Source organism: Montipora capricornis, chromosome 11, assembly GCF_036669925.1.
Source record: "Montipora capricornis isolate CH-2021 chromosome 11, ASM3666992v2, whole genome shotgun sequence".
Classification (NCBI taxonomy): domain Eukaryota; kingdom Metazoa; phylum Cnidaria; class Anthozoa; order Scleractinia; family Acroporidae; genus Montipora; species Montipora capricornis.
In genome coordinates, this window is record NC_090893.1 from 27,013,673 (window position 1) to 27,028,672 (window position 15,000).

General features: G+C 41.0%; 1 protein-coding gene across 1 annotated transcript in view; it reads right to left on the bottom strand.

Annotated features, from left to right (window-relative positions):
- Positions 1 to 34: 34 nt before the first annotated feature.
- Positions 35 to 15,000, bottom strand: part of LOC138025030 (uncharacterized) — a 22,810-nt gene continuing 7,844 nt past the window's right edge. Inside the window, exons 2-3 of the mRNA XM_068872263.1 lie at positions 8,920 to 9,372; positions 35 to 2,680 (exon numbers count right to left, since the gene is read on the bottom strand). Coding sequence (XP_068728364.1) covers positions 1,928 to 2,680; positions 8,920 to 9,291 — 1,125 coding nt within the window. The 5' untranslated portion in view covers positions 9,292 to 9,372 and the 3' untranslated portion in view covers positions 35 to 1,927. The remainder of the gene's footprint in view (positions 2,681 to 8,919; positions 9,373 to 15,000) is intronic.

Here is a 15,000-nt window from a genome sequence, read left to right on the forward strand (position 1 = left end):
CTTCTGCGGTCGAACGCAGAAGCTCAAACAGCAATTAACTTGACTTGCTTTTAATCTTCTCTTCAGTTCTTACAACAGTTCCTAGGAATACGTTCTCTACAAGTAGTTGTTCAAAAGAGCACCTTAGATCGAGAGATTCGCTTACTGGATTCGCTCCTGGTCCAGGCAACGCATTGTGATTGGTCAAAGGATTAGAGGCTTAGAACGTGATAACGTCAACTACAAAAGTCGTGATTAATATGAACTTCGAAGGTTTACCTACGGCTGCACGAAACATGATCCATGCTGATGACTTAAAAATTGCAGTGCCGCTAGGGCAATCGCAGTGGTTGCCTGACCAGGATCACTACCCTAAACCTTCTGGACGGGACGTGACTTCTCAACTAATAAACTTAAAGTAACAAAGACTAAACCAACCGAAATAAACAAGGGATTAACAATATTAATTAATGTACCTGGCTAAGCCGAGCCCTGAACTAATAACGTCAACGCGGGATTAAGAGATTAGTACGACATCGGAATTTCTACAACAACAATGATGGAACTACAGGGTTGTTTCTTAAACAGTACAAGAACATTCGACCTAACCTTAGTTTAGCGTTACAGCTTTTATTACTAATATACACTAAAGACCAGGAGTACAGCAGTTGCACGACAACACGTACTAGAAGCACTTGTCAACAGAGTTCTTCTAGCTTCTCTAGTTAATTAACCTAGATGGATTAATCCCGAATAAGCAATATATCCTATTTTGTCCAGGTATGAATTAAATTGTTTACTAGGCCAGCACACGCACGAAAGTTTCAGTGAGATACGTTGAAACGCCTTTGTGTATACACTTAGTTGTGTTTTCCAGCACGTGCATTATGCCTGGCAACGGTGTGGCTCTCTTTGTTGAAGAGGTCACCTCTGTCTCTTAACCTCAACACAAGATCAAGTCTTTCCTGAATCATCAATAACTTCACACTACTTGAAATAACAAACACGCTTCACTCTAAAAAGCTTTGTGCCTTGCAGCACCATTCGTTACGCACAGAAGCATTTGTTACGCACAATTAATTTTAATTACACGACAAAAGTACTTAGACGCATCGTTAACTAATTAAAGAAGGACACAATTGAACACGCAATTTTTACTCCTTTAACACGTGTTACTGATAACGGCTGTAATCTAGTCTAGTTCTAAGGTCAGACAGAAAAAAGTTGAAACAGACTGCCAAGTTCATTTCCGCGATCCGCACTTCAAAACAAAGAAAATCCATAATCCACGCTGAGACATTGAAGAAATCCGCGATCCGCTGAGCGTTCAAAATCCGCCAATTTTCAAAATTTGTTCTCAAAATCTGAAATCGGAGTAGTTTTTTTTAGCCAAATCCGCTGATCCGTGAACCTATTCACCCCTTCACCGTACGTCAGTACTTCCCATGAGGAAATCCATATGTAAGACTCTCTTTGAAGAGGAGGCAGACGTGAACTCGGAAATGGCCTGTTGTGTGCATGACTGGAATCGAATTCTTTGTGTTTCCGCTGCAGGCAATATAGGTTATCGTGTGACTCGGTAACACAACTTCTTCCATTATTGTTAGAAAAAAGTGCGAAACAATTTTAAATACCATCTTTGAAACTTGTAAAGCATCCGTTTACAGTCTGAAATGTAAATTCTTGAATTCGGAGATTTTGAGCAAGATATATGATTATAGCAAGAAATTAATTACTAAAATAATGTGAACATAAAATCCTTTGAACACGAGTAAACTTCCCGGTGCATCTTGTTAAATAAAAAAACTCCTGTTGCATTTATTAGATTAAACTAATTGGCAAAACTCAACTAAAACCTCTACCAAAGAAACACAGTGCTGACACGAACATCCTACATCCTTTTTAGACGAGATGGCAGTTGCACGCAAAAATTAGTTACCACAATCGATCAAGCTAAACGATTTTCTCGGCCAACGTGCATGGGTTTTCCTTCGTTCCATCTGGGATTGTCTTTGCAAAGTTTAGGTTCATATCTCCATTGCTCTCCAAGGGCACGATAATCAAACTTTGTAGTTCCACAGTGAGATGCGAAATCAGAAAACGGGCTCTCCTCTTTCCTGCCATCGTTCGCGTTTGACCCAAAATATCGCATCTTCTCTTCGTAAGTCCCGTGTATCCCTAAATACGAATCACAAACGTCTGTCACCTTGTTAAACTTTGGATTAAATGAGGCTGGCGGATGGTGATACAACCTTGAGTCGTGGATAAATTGTTTTGTTGGAATGCCATTTAACCATAAGCCAATCTGCTGATCGGCGTGCGGATGACATAGCATTGTACTTTCATTTTGTGACAAGAATTTAGAAATGATATCCGGCGTGAATATCATGAATGATTCATCTATCCATGTTATGCCTGCTTGGCAATGAAAAAGTCCCCAGATGAGATTTTCTTTTGGTCGCATTGGCAGTTCAGCAAGAAGTCTCTTTAGACAAAGGAAGTAATCATCGTCTAGTCTAAGAAGGTATTGAAAGTCAAACTTGGCGTAAGCCCATTTAATTTGGTAGAGAAAGCGCAGTCCGAACTCCCAACCCAGCAACGGCTGTAGTTCTATATCCTTGTACTGATTTCTTTCTTGTAAAAGAAGATCGCGCTTTGCATTGTCCGGAATAAAGCCGTCGGTAACGAAGAAACATTTAACCTGATAGAGAAAAAAATAGAAATGTCAGCAACAACAGCGGTGGTGGGGAGGTTAAGATGCTGGAAGACCGGCGTACCCGGCAACGGTCAGTTTTTACCATGCAACCACGACGCTGATTTTTACCGAACATGGCAGGTGTTAACAACTCCAATTTTATCTGGTACTTTATGTTACTTGGTGATCCCAAAAAAAAAAAACGAAGCGGATAAATGAGATTAGAAGGAAAATAGAAGTAGAGAACCAAGGGAAAGCGAATTCAGAAAAAACACGGCACTTAAAAGATCTGTAAACAACCACAGCGAAAAAACACAGTGAACAATATGAGCCTCACAAAGGTGTTAACCAGTTACTGGTATAAAGGTAGACAAAAAAACAAAGAAGGATTAATTTAATTATTTACTAGGAAAACTTTGTAGGGCAAAACAAGAAAGGAGAAAACAAACGAACACTAATTACACGGAAAAATACGGGAATTCGTGGCTACACAGTGGCCCGGCCCAATGAACTAACTTAATGCAGGTGTTCATTTCTGACTGATCGAATTCTGCCAGGAGCGCAAATTCGAAATAGAGGAGTACCGAAGGTTTGTCTCGAGTTTTCAGATTTAAAAAAGTATAAGTGTGTGAAAGTTGACATCTTTTTTATTTTGAAAATTCCTTGTCGCTCTCTAGGAAGCAAAGTTTAGTGACAGGCCGTATCAGCGTCGTTAGGCTTGTGCGAACTCTTACTGACCCGGGAAATCCGTCTTTTCTCCTAAAAAGAAGGGGCCATTTTCCGCGATGAAAATTTTCGTCCACGATCAATACCAGACCTCCGCTTTAGCCACTTACTACTTTCTGCGGAGTTAGCAAATATTCCTTTTACTATCGTTTCCAAAATATATCGGAGAATTACTGGACTTGGCGCCAGCGACGTCTCTTGTACATATCTTCCTTTGAGAAGGCACCCAGTGGCAAATTAGGGTTAGATCTCCGCAGTCAGTGGCCTGCTGTTGAGAATTCCTTGAACTTCGGTCATCAGGGTTCTGAGGGATTCATCAGACACGATTTGTTGGCTTAGCAAGGCTGATCTGATTATGCGTTCCCAAACACCGCCCATCTGTGAAGTTAGTGGATTGAATTTCCAAATGCTGTTTTTCTGTCGGAGGAATTCGCGAATCGATCTTAGATTCCAGCTCGTTAGGGTTTCGCGGATCTTTGTCCAGCTTTGAAATTAGTGCCGTTATCACTATAGACCCCTGGGATTTGTAAACCGGCGCAGAGAATTGATGAGGTCATCTCTAACAAGGGAGTTGGCAATTTCAATGTAAGCTGCTCTTATCACTAAGCATGTAAACAGGCATCCGTAGCGCTTCTTGTTTGAACGCCCTTGGCGGAAATAAGCGGGCCAAAGTAGTCTACACCAACTTGTGTAAAAAGCGGGTGCCCTGGTAGCACTCTCTCTTTGGTAGGTAAGTGAGCCATTAACTGTTTGCCTTTGGCAGTTCCAAGTTTCTTGGAAATGAAGCAATCGCCGATGATTCTGCGGACGTACTGCTGAAAGTCCCTTCATAATCCAGTATAGTTGGCGTAGACTGGCTAGGACGTATTCTTGCCCAAGATGACCAGCTCGTTGGTGATGCTGAAGAATGATTAATTTTGTAACGTGATGGCGGTAAGGCATCATTACTGGATGCTTGGTGATGTACTCAACTGGTGCATTTCCTTATTTTCTTTCAACTCGGATAATTTCATCACTAATAATGGGTGAATTTTATGTACAGATTTTGGTGTTTTCAAACTCTCCAGTTCAGAGGTCATTTGGCGTAGGGATTGTGACTGATCTAATCGCTGCAAGGTCTTTACAACGTTTGAGAAGGAATTTCTTTGCATGTGCTTAAATATCACCTTTTCTGCAGTTGTCACTTCTTGAACAAACAACGTACTTGTGGTTGTTGCTGAAGGAATGGCACGACTCCTCAGGCATCTTATAACGAGCTACGATTTGAATCACAGAGGACCGTCTTTAGACTTCCGTATTTTTTTTTTTTTCCCATGAGGAAAACTGCTGGGATAACCTCCATAAGATATCAAAATATTCTTGGTTTGTTAACGCCAAACAGCAATGTTGCGGGTCATGTTTACCTTCTGGATTTTCATTCGTTAATTCTTGCTAACGAAGAGTAGGATCGAGAGGCCAAGATTTCTCTCTCTGAGTTAAGAACTGAGGGCCATTAAACCATCTGCTGTTAACATTCATTTCATCAATTGAGAGACCTTTACTCGCATTATTTCCTGGGTTCATCTAGGAACGAAAGTGTCTCCACTGGCGGGATGTGGAATTCTCGTGAATGATGGCCAGCCTGTTGGAAACAAATGTGTGAAACCTCTCTGACGTGTTTCGTATATTCTGGAGAACACAAATGGAATCCCTGCAAAATATCGATCGTGTTGCCGCGACAACACATTCTTCCTGGAGGGATTTGTTTAACTGTACGGCAAGTATTGCGGCCAAAAATTCCAATCTGGCAACAGTCATGGACTCTATGTGGGCTAGGCGAGTTTTTCCCACGAGAAACGGGCAATATATGCTATCCTTTGTATCCACCATTCTGAGGTAGGAAACTGCTCCATAAGCAATCTGAGAAGTGTCGGCGAAGTTATGCAGCTCAGAATATTTCAGTTCTTCAAAGTTCATCGGTTTAAGGCATCTGTTTACTGTAATTCTGGAAAGACTGCGGAACTTTTCCTTCAAATTTCCCCATCTTTCTCTCTCGACGTCGCCAATTGGGTCATCTCATCCAAGTTTCTCTCTACATAGATCTTGAAGCAGTTTCTTTGCAGGCAGGGCAACTGGCGGCAGGAATCCAAGCGGACCATGTACAATACAATACAATACATACTTCTTTGACAGCTCCCCATAGGGGCTTTTCAGGGCCAATGAAACACAATCAACGAAACAACAGAACACAACAACTACAACTGTTAAGAATCCCGACTGGCCGGAGGCAAACCAGTTGGCTATTTACAAGTGCAGCTAGGAAGTTGAACCAGGGACTACCAGCAACAAATTCAAGGAGCAGTCAGAGCAGGTCTTGAACCCGGGATCTCCGGATCTCAAGGCAAGCGCCCTAACCACTGGACCGCACTGCCTCCTCCGGAACTTACGAGGGAGAGTATGCCTATCTGAGTTGTGGGCTTGGCCTTGAGAGCCTCGTCCAATATAAACTTGTCACTTTCCATATCCCACTTAAGTCCCAACGCTCGCTGAATTGGCAGAGCGTCTTTCACCAAATCGAGGTTCAAAAAGGATTGAGCTCTCTCGTTTTCAGGGATGGACTGATGGACTTCTGGTCTGTTGCACTGCCACTTGGTAAGCCTAAAACTGCACTTAGCAAGAAGATAGCAACGATCATTAACAAGACCAACAGGTAGTTCTGATGATTTAATCGATTTGAGACAGTCATCCGCGTTAATTTTAACAGTCTTAATAATTTCTTCTGGAAATTAGTCCTAGTTGTCTTCTGCTGTTCTGAACAACTGGGGAGGATGTGGTGTCAAAGAGATGTACCTGGAATTTGGTGTACGTCACTGTTCGGCCACCATAAAAATCTGAAGGCATCTCGGCCAGCGGGTCGTACTCTGATTTGGTGAAAAATTTCTACATCTGCCGCCAATGCAACTGGATTTTCGAGGGATCTTGTCAGGACACCTACGGATGGTGCGGGTAGTTACCACAGTGGCCTTCCCTCAACTTAAGCTCATCATCTGGTATCTGCTTTGTCCTTTCAAAAGGGTTGCTGTCTCGCAGGAGCCGTTTCATTTGTCAACGGTCCACAGTGTTGCGATTTTAATCATTTCAGCGCCATCTAGCACTTTAACGGTTAGATTAATTTCTTGGCTAACCTTAGGTCTATCTTCTTTTTCTTGAGTGGTTAAATAGAAGGTTTTCAAATCTCCTCTCGCTCCAAGCTCCATTACCAGATCATTATCGCACAAACGCAAGGCCAGAGCCATTGTCTAGAAGGGCGAAGGTCTTCACGGTCTTCCCAGAATCATGGCTTTGACTGGAACAATTCTCAAGCACATTTTCCCTTCATTACCACAGGTACTGTGGCTTTGTCCACCAGGAACCAGTGGGGAACTGTCAACTTGACTCTCGGGTAACGGGGCAGCCTCTCCCTAATTCAAAAGCTGTCCTCAGTCCAGAGGATGAAGCAGTGTGTGTTGCTTTCGGGTGCACCCTTGAACTTGGCAGGAACCTTTGGCTTAGCATCCAACAGCGATGTGCCCATCGCAAAATTTACTGTCGCTAGAAAGCACTTTTGTTCTACGCGCGCCAGTACCGGACAGCATGAGAGTCATCACATCTTTGAATGAAATGTTAACGACTCTGAGCACACTTTATTTCACTTGACGATTCACTGAAGGGAAAAACGAAGCACGTACATGAGATTACAAGGAAAGGTAGAAGTAGAAAGCCAAAGGAAAGCAAGTTCAGAAAAACACGGCGCTTACAAGATCTGTGCGGTTCTCCGGATTACAGAAATGGTTTTTTGCGTGCAGCATGATAGAAACTTAGCAACATGATAGAAACTTAGCACTTCACATTACACTCTAATCAGTTAAGTCTATATACAAGTGCAGCCGAGAAGAGAACCCGGTACAATCTGGACCACATTCAACTAGTGGTCAAGACGGATCTCGAACCCGAGATCTCCGAATCTCAAGGCAAGCAACTAATTACCACTTGGCCGCACTGCCGCCATTTCTATAACATGATGGAGGTATAAGAATTTTTCAAAAATCTCATAAGATTTCATTATTTTAATTAGAACAAAGATAGTAACTTTATCTGCAAATCTAAAAGAATAAAGGGGAATTCTTTATCTACATTCTTTCCCACTAAGCCCCAGTTGTTCAAAAGGTGGATAACGCTATCCACCAGATGAATCACTATCCATCAGATAGCGCAATTGCTTCCGCTAAAACTTGATCCGGAGGATAGCGCTTTACATCGTTTGAACAAATGAGGCCAGAAATATAAATATTGCATAACACTTTTTAAATAACTGTGGTTTATTTCCGAGACTGGCGGATTGTGCAATTCAGACAATTGTCACAATGTGTTCTGGCAGCATCTAAAGTTTGTCAAACACCCTTTTTAACAGTTTAACGGGGCTAAACTAAAGCATACTTAATGCATGGAGATGGTTATGAAACTCGACAAGTTCCTTTGTTTGATGTTTTTGTCCGTATTTTTGGCCTTGACCCTGCACAAAACACACCTTTTTTCGAGAAGATAACCAATCAATTCCTTCGATTAAATTATGTGCAACTAACTTGTAAACCTGGGCGAAGAGAAAACAAGCGATTTTGCAGGGTCACGGTCAATTCAACATTGATTGCAACAACACTGTTCTCGCTTTTGAAGGTTCTAAGGTTTCATAACCAGTCCCTCGATTAACTATGACCAAAGTAAATGAACATTTGTTCGAAATTGCGGGGAATTCGAAATACCCGAGTACAAAATAATGGGGTTTAACTGCACATCCACATGATAATGAGGATATTAAAAAAGAAATTGGTTAAAGTGTAATCGTAAACCTTAGAATAACAAATTAAATGCCACGAAGTGTTACCTTATCCTTCTTAATGCAATACCACAAAAATGCAAGAAAAGCTAGCGATAGCTGTCACAAAACGAGTCCTTGAGTTTACCTCTTAAGTTGAGAGAGCCCTTACCCCAAAACAACCTAAACTAGTTTACCAAAACGGTAGAAATGCTACCGAGGGGAAGGGAGATCAGTGGTCGAATATGCTTGCGGTAATTTAACGACGGTTCGTGCGTAGAAAAGAAGGGAGATTTTAATAAGTCTTGTGGAGGGATGGTACAAAACATGAACCCCCTAACTGGACCGAAAATGGACCTTCCTTCTGGACCCCACTCGAGAGAAGAAAGGAAACAATAGATGGTTTTCCCAGTGACGTCATCAAATTCCTAAATCAAAGTCGCAAGGCCTTCTGAATTTTTATCTAAAGGAAGTTGAAGATGACCTAGTTTCCAGTTCCGTGACGTCTTTCCTTTCGAAAATACAGCATTTTGAATCTCCCAATCGTCGTATTTGGTGGGAAACGCAACAGTCTTCGTCCCTCAAAGACAGTACATTGCACATTGAGACCCTGAGTGTCAACCTGTGACTTGGAAAATATAGACCCAATAGACTTGACTACCACCGTATCAAAGTTCTGTTTCCATACCTGCATGTTTTTCCGACAGTGTTTCCACCATGTTTCCCTTACTGCCTGCCTTCTCGGAAATCGTGCAGGAGCTGTGCTAATAATGATCAACAACAGTACTTTCGTTCGCTTGTTTCCCAAATGTCTGAAGTCCAGTACTGGAAGCAGCTTCGTGTAATGCGTATAGTCCGTTAGAACAGATGCCTTTGAGCGGGTCTCTTTGCCATCACTTTGTGCGTCGCTAGACGTTGTTTCATCGTTGTGTTTCACATTTCCATTAAAGCGTCCAGGTAAAGTTGAAAAATGAATATAAACCAAGAGTACCACTATGCAAACAAAAGCATAAAGGAGTGCAGGAAAAGGAAACTTCATGGATGACCACCTCCAGGACATTGCAGGAAAATGCCCCTCCTTTTGCGAATTCTCGAGCGATGCTGTTAAACGAAAGTGTTGGGTCGTGACTAGCGTTCACTCCTTTAACACATAAAAAATAAGTAAATAAATAAAAAGAAACCAAAACGCGGATTACTTGCGGATAATTTCGCTAGCGGGTAGCTTGCACTATGTGCTAATGCGCTATCCCACTCAAACAAAGATAAAACACTTACTGTGTAATATGAAAAACATTTACTGTATAAAGTAAAGTAAGTGTTGGGTCGTGACTAGCGTCCACTCATTTAACAGAAAAAGAAAAAAACAAAAAGAAAACAAAACGCGGATTACTTGCGGATGACTTCGCCAGCGGGAAGCTTGCACTATGTGCTAATTTGCTACCCCGCTCAAACAAAGATGAAACATTTACTGTGTAATAACAAACCGTAGATGGGGTGTGTCAACACGAGCCGTGTGCGACCCTATTTATTATGTCTTTACAAGAAAAAAATATAACAAGAAAAGCAAACAACTAATGGTATGAAAGCCTACAAACTAATCTGAACTAAGCGCGTATACAAATGTTTGAAAATATCTATATACATGAAGAACGGACAGTCATTCATCATTGGGTATTTAATGAAATGCAAGAATGAAATGCAGAATACATACCAGCCCTCCACTAATAAAACGTTTTAACAAAATATCGTGCAACTCCCCAGACAATGGGCCACATAACTCATGATAAATACATTTATTTCTCTTCATTTATTTACTTTTATTAGTAACATATACATCTAATATACGTTTGATCTTTATGTTGATCCGAGCATACTCGGGAAAAATTCCGACTGCTTCTATCGGGAGCCAAACCTGTGAGTTCGGATGCTGTACCACAAAACTACTGGACAATCTTCCTGCCTTACTGCGACGTGTGAAATTAACGCAAGTGTTGTTTATATTCCCAAAAAACGATAAAGTACTAATTCGACTCTTCTCTAAACTTCGCTTTATTCGTCTTTCACATCACAGGAAAATTACAACTCATAAGTCCTTCTCGTTTGTTGTTCTCTCTTTGCACGTGTTCTTTGTTCCCAGAGTTCATAGCACACTAACTGAACATTACATCATCTATAATAGAACAATAGCAAAATGAGGAATAACAATATCGTCACGCACGTTCGGACAAAACTCCGAACTCAAACAGGCTACTGAAAAGACGGCTACGGAACAGTTCATAAATCTTAAATGAATCAATAAGTTCAGCTCTCGACAAGTGTGCTAAAGAGCATGGTCTGTGTTATCAGCACTTAAACCGGTGAGGTTTTTGCTCGTTAAATATGCACATTTTTAACGTCTTCGTTTCCTCACAAACCGCGCCCTTTCTTAAATTAAACTATTGTCAGCGCGTGCGCAGAACGTGGACTTTTGTGGGCTGTAATGGGCTGTAATGAAGTTTATTGATCAACACATGCGCAACGAACTTTGGTTTGGCAAGACGGCCGTCATCAATTAACGTGACAACGCTAAGTGGAGTTGTTTCCATTAACATGCTGGACTAGACTGAACGATTCTAGGACCTTGTTAAATTTGACAGTATCCAAATTTTTAGTGTCATCCATGTGATAGTTGAAGTCCCCCACTATTAGCAGGTTTCCAGGGGAAACAACTAACTGCTCTGTGAGGGTGCCGAATTCGTCGAAGAATAGAGCATTATTTAGTTGATTTGCCTTCCATGGAGGTGGTCTGTAAATGATAACAATTCTTGTAGATCCAGTGGAGCATGTCGTAACGACATCCAAGTATTCAAAAGAGCTAAATTTTCCTTGGGTTTGTCTCGTAACTTTTATGTGTTTCTTATACTAAGAGACCAACTAATCCTCCTCGTGAGTTTTTCCGTGGAACATGGTAGAAGCAGTATCCAGTGGGGCAAACTTCGGCGATGGAAAAATTTTAGTTTTCATAGTTTTGATTATCGCGTAGCCATGTCTCAGTCACTGCAAATATATCTACGTTATTTTCAACTGCATAATCTTTAATTGCAAGCTCCTTCTTATTGATCGATCGGGTGTTCAGCAAGCAAAATTCAATGGGTATAAAGCCATTTTGCAGTTTTGGTTTGAGCATCTTAAATTGATAAGATTTTGCCGATTCAGTCCCCTGAGACAGCAACTTTTAAAACCGGGAGTGGCATTATATGACACAGCAGTGGGCCGTGATGCATGGCTGCGTTTGGCTTGTGATGAGACAATGACCGGTATTGTTCTGTTCATAGAAGGCCCCGGGTTGAGCTTGAACGTCAGATCACCAATTAATTCCATATTGAATGCGACAGAGCTGTTAGGATAATAGAAACATGGTCTTTTGTGTCTTTTCATCCTACGCCGCTTTGGTAAATTTCTGTGCAGAAAAGAATCTGTGATTGCATAACCAGTGTGCGTCCAGCCGCGTCTTTGTTTGGGTAATGACATCTACTGTGAAATAGGATTCCAGCAACTTTATAAGTCAACCGAAGGTACAGTGGTAGATAGGAAAAATCCCTTCTAATAGGTCGACGATTCAGCCATAAGTCGCATTTTCCAGGCCAGTTTGTAGATTTATAGCTTCTGTACCGTCTCCCATTTAAAAAAGGGTGGTTGGTGCAGCAGAGAACGAACCAAAGGAGAAAGAGTGCGGAGCGATCACACATACGTCTTAACCTCATTACTATGCAAAACTTGTGTTGAAAGCCATCTTACGAAAGAGGTGTCTCCTTTGTTCCGCACTCTGCTAGCGCACCCGTTAATCACTAAAGGTCGATTGACAGCCCGGTCTTGTTTGACAAATAAATTAAATAAATGTTGTCTAAGCAAACGGCGACTCGGTAGTTTAGTGGTTAGGAGCCGTGACATGTGAGCTAATATTCGTAGCTTCGAGAGTCCGGATATTTCGGTTGTGTTTTAGAAGAAAAGAAAAACTGTTCAATTCCCAGAATTCATTACCAACTGTAATTATCACGGCCGCCGTGTTGGCGGAAAGAACAAAAGAACAATAGCGAAAAAGCCTTTTGCGAATTTGACTCTATTATTAAGCAAAACATGAGCCACTTTTTCTCTGTTGTTTTGGCACCAACATGGCCGAGAAAACTCGGCTTCAATTGTAACATAATCTCATTAACCGGTAGCCGCAACCCCCATATCTCTTCTGAAGGTATTCTTTTCCCAGAGTGACTTTATACACAAGTCTCTGATGTTGTAAAATATACATTGACTTAACAAAAATAAGTTTAATCGCATCCGAACCCCTCACAACCTGATGGGCTGGTGCAATATATTCACTCCGCTATGGTTAACAAGGCAGGCTGATAGCCAAGGTGTACGGTTGATTTTGCGATCGGGCTAATGCTTCTAACTTCTACCAGCCCCACGGGCTAGTGAAGTGCTATTTGGGTTTTCGGATATCGGGATTACTGTACATTTATGTGAACCGAAAGGCATTTTTATAGCTGATCGCTCAAAGAGAAATTTGCTGAAACCAGCATCGCATTACATTAGTCCGCACAATCTTCTAGTAAAAAGAAAACATTAAAGATGTGCGTAATTCTTGCTTTCTGATAATTATTTTAAACTAGATTAACTGCCTTCATTATACAAACTTAGAATCACACGTTAACGTTCAGTAAAAAAATAAAACGCCTCCCTAAATACTCCAATTAATTGGTTTGTTGGAGTACATTTTCATATTACCTTCATACTACTCGCAAAAGCAAGGAAACAAATGACTAAACAAAAACATTGGTAATTGACTTTCATCCTGGGTATATCAAAATATTCTGAATATTCGAGTTACATGTAATTGGTTTGTTGGAATATATATATGTTATTTACCGGCTGGGAGGTCCGTATAGGGAAAAACTGTGCCCGAGGTCTTGAGTACGGCCCGAGGCCGCAGGCCGAGGGACGTACTCAAGGCCGAGGCCACAGTTTTTCCCTATACGGACCGACGTAGGCCGGTGAATAAACTATTTATTTTTTTCTGCTTTTTTTTGTCTGAAAATCAAGTTGCACTGTCACAGTTGAAATTAACTTATAACTGAAAAAAGTGCTCCAATCGCAAAGCTCAAAGAAAAATGATAGATTAATGATAAAACAGAACTTCAAATATCTCTTGGTGCAATAAATATATAAAAAAAAACAAACAGTTATATTTCATGGCAAGCACAGAGAAATGAGCTAAACAATGATGTTTGAAACATTCGTACAAACAGGCGAATAAATTTCTACGTATTAGAACGCTTTGTGTTGTTGAAAATTAAACAAAAGTTCTTAAAACAGGAGGAATTAATTTAGTGAAAATTACACAAACGTCTATCTCTGCCTTCATATCATATTATTTCAAGGATTCATCTTTGCTCTCTGTCAAGTCCTTCAGAAATCAGTGCAAAACTTAGAAAAACTATACAAGAAAAACTTGTTGACATGTGCATTAGTTTACAGCGTTGCGATTTGTTTGACTACTTCAGCGACGAATCCATATTTTCTTTGATAAAGTAAAATAGAACGAGATTATAAAATAGAACTCCAAAGAAAATAACGGATGTCAACCGAAAACCTGAGCTCAAAGGACTTCTCTGCACTCAGTCGTTTTAGTTAAACGGCAGGTTAAAACAGTTCGCGAAAAACAACAACGGGAAAGACCAAGGCGTTGCGGTGTGTTTATTCGCCTATTTTCGCTAGGAATCCGTATGTTCTTAAATGAAGCAATATAAAACGAGATTAAAAAAATAGAACTTCAAAGAAAATAACGGATTTCAACCGAAAAACCGAGTTCAAAAAGTTGCTTTAAGTTCGACGGCGCTCAACAGGCAAGAAAACCACCATGCAACTCGAAAACAGCGAACCAGCAAAGTGTTGTCAGCAAAATCATGTGAATACTCGCCTTTTTGAAGAATAACTAGGCCTTTCATTCCATTGCTGATGTTTTTCCTTCTCTTTGCAACGGTTAGTAAGCGAAAACTTGCATTTTAAGAGGTGAAATCCAATGTTTCGTCGCGCCGTAGTAAAAACATTTTCAATTAGCCACGACAGTTTCAGCACGGAACAGATCTCGGACCTTGGTCCGTATCGTAAAAAGCTGGACCGGCTACGAGCGCGGGATTAGCCTGTCAGATTCAAGGATTCAAGGATTTCGGCCCGCTAAGATGCTTCAGAAAAAAAGAAATTTGCATATTACATTCATAGCGGAGCTGCGCGCTCGCCGAAGGCAGGGCGCTTATACATAGGGCGGCGAAACGGGCAGTCCGCTCTTTGTCCAATGTATGATGCGGAAAAGGACTGGCACGAGCGCTCCTTCCGCGCTTCCGGTGCAATTAATGGCTGCCAAAAATATCCTCTCACCGAACCGGAATTCAAGTTTCCTTTTTTTTATTTTTGGGCCACCAGTAGTGTATTATTTAAAGGCCTTTTTGATATTTTTGACCCAAAACTCAATACTATTTTGTCTATTGGAATGTCACTCAAGTATTTTCGTCGGAAGCTGCTTGAATTTGAGTGAAGTAAGACAGTGTCGAATGCAGGTATGTCTTGCTTTTCGTGAGCAAGCCGTGTTCCGCTGCTTCTTTTAGGAGTACTCCACTCTAAATTTTACATATGTTTAAGAACGATAGCTTTTACATAACATAGTAAAAAACCAGCTGGATATATTTGGATATAGCAGCGTTTCAGAACTTCAAACTTGCTCACTTAAAATCGC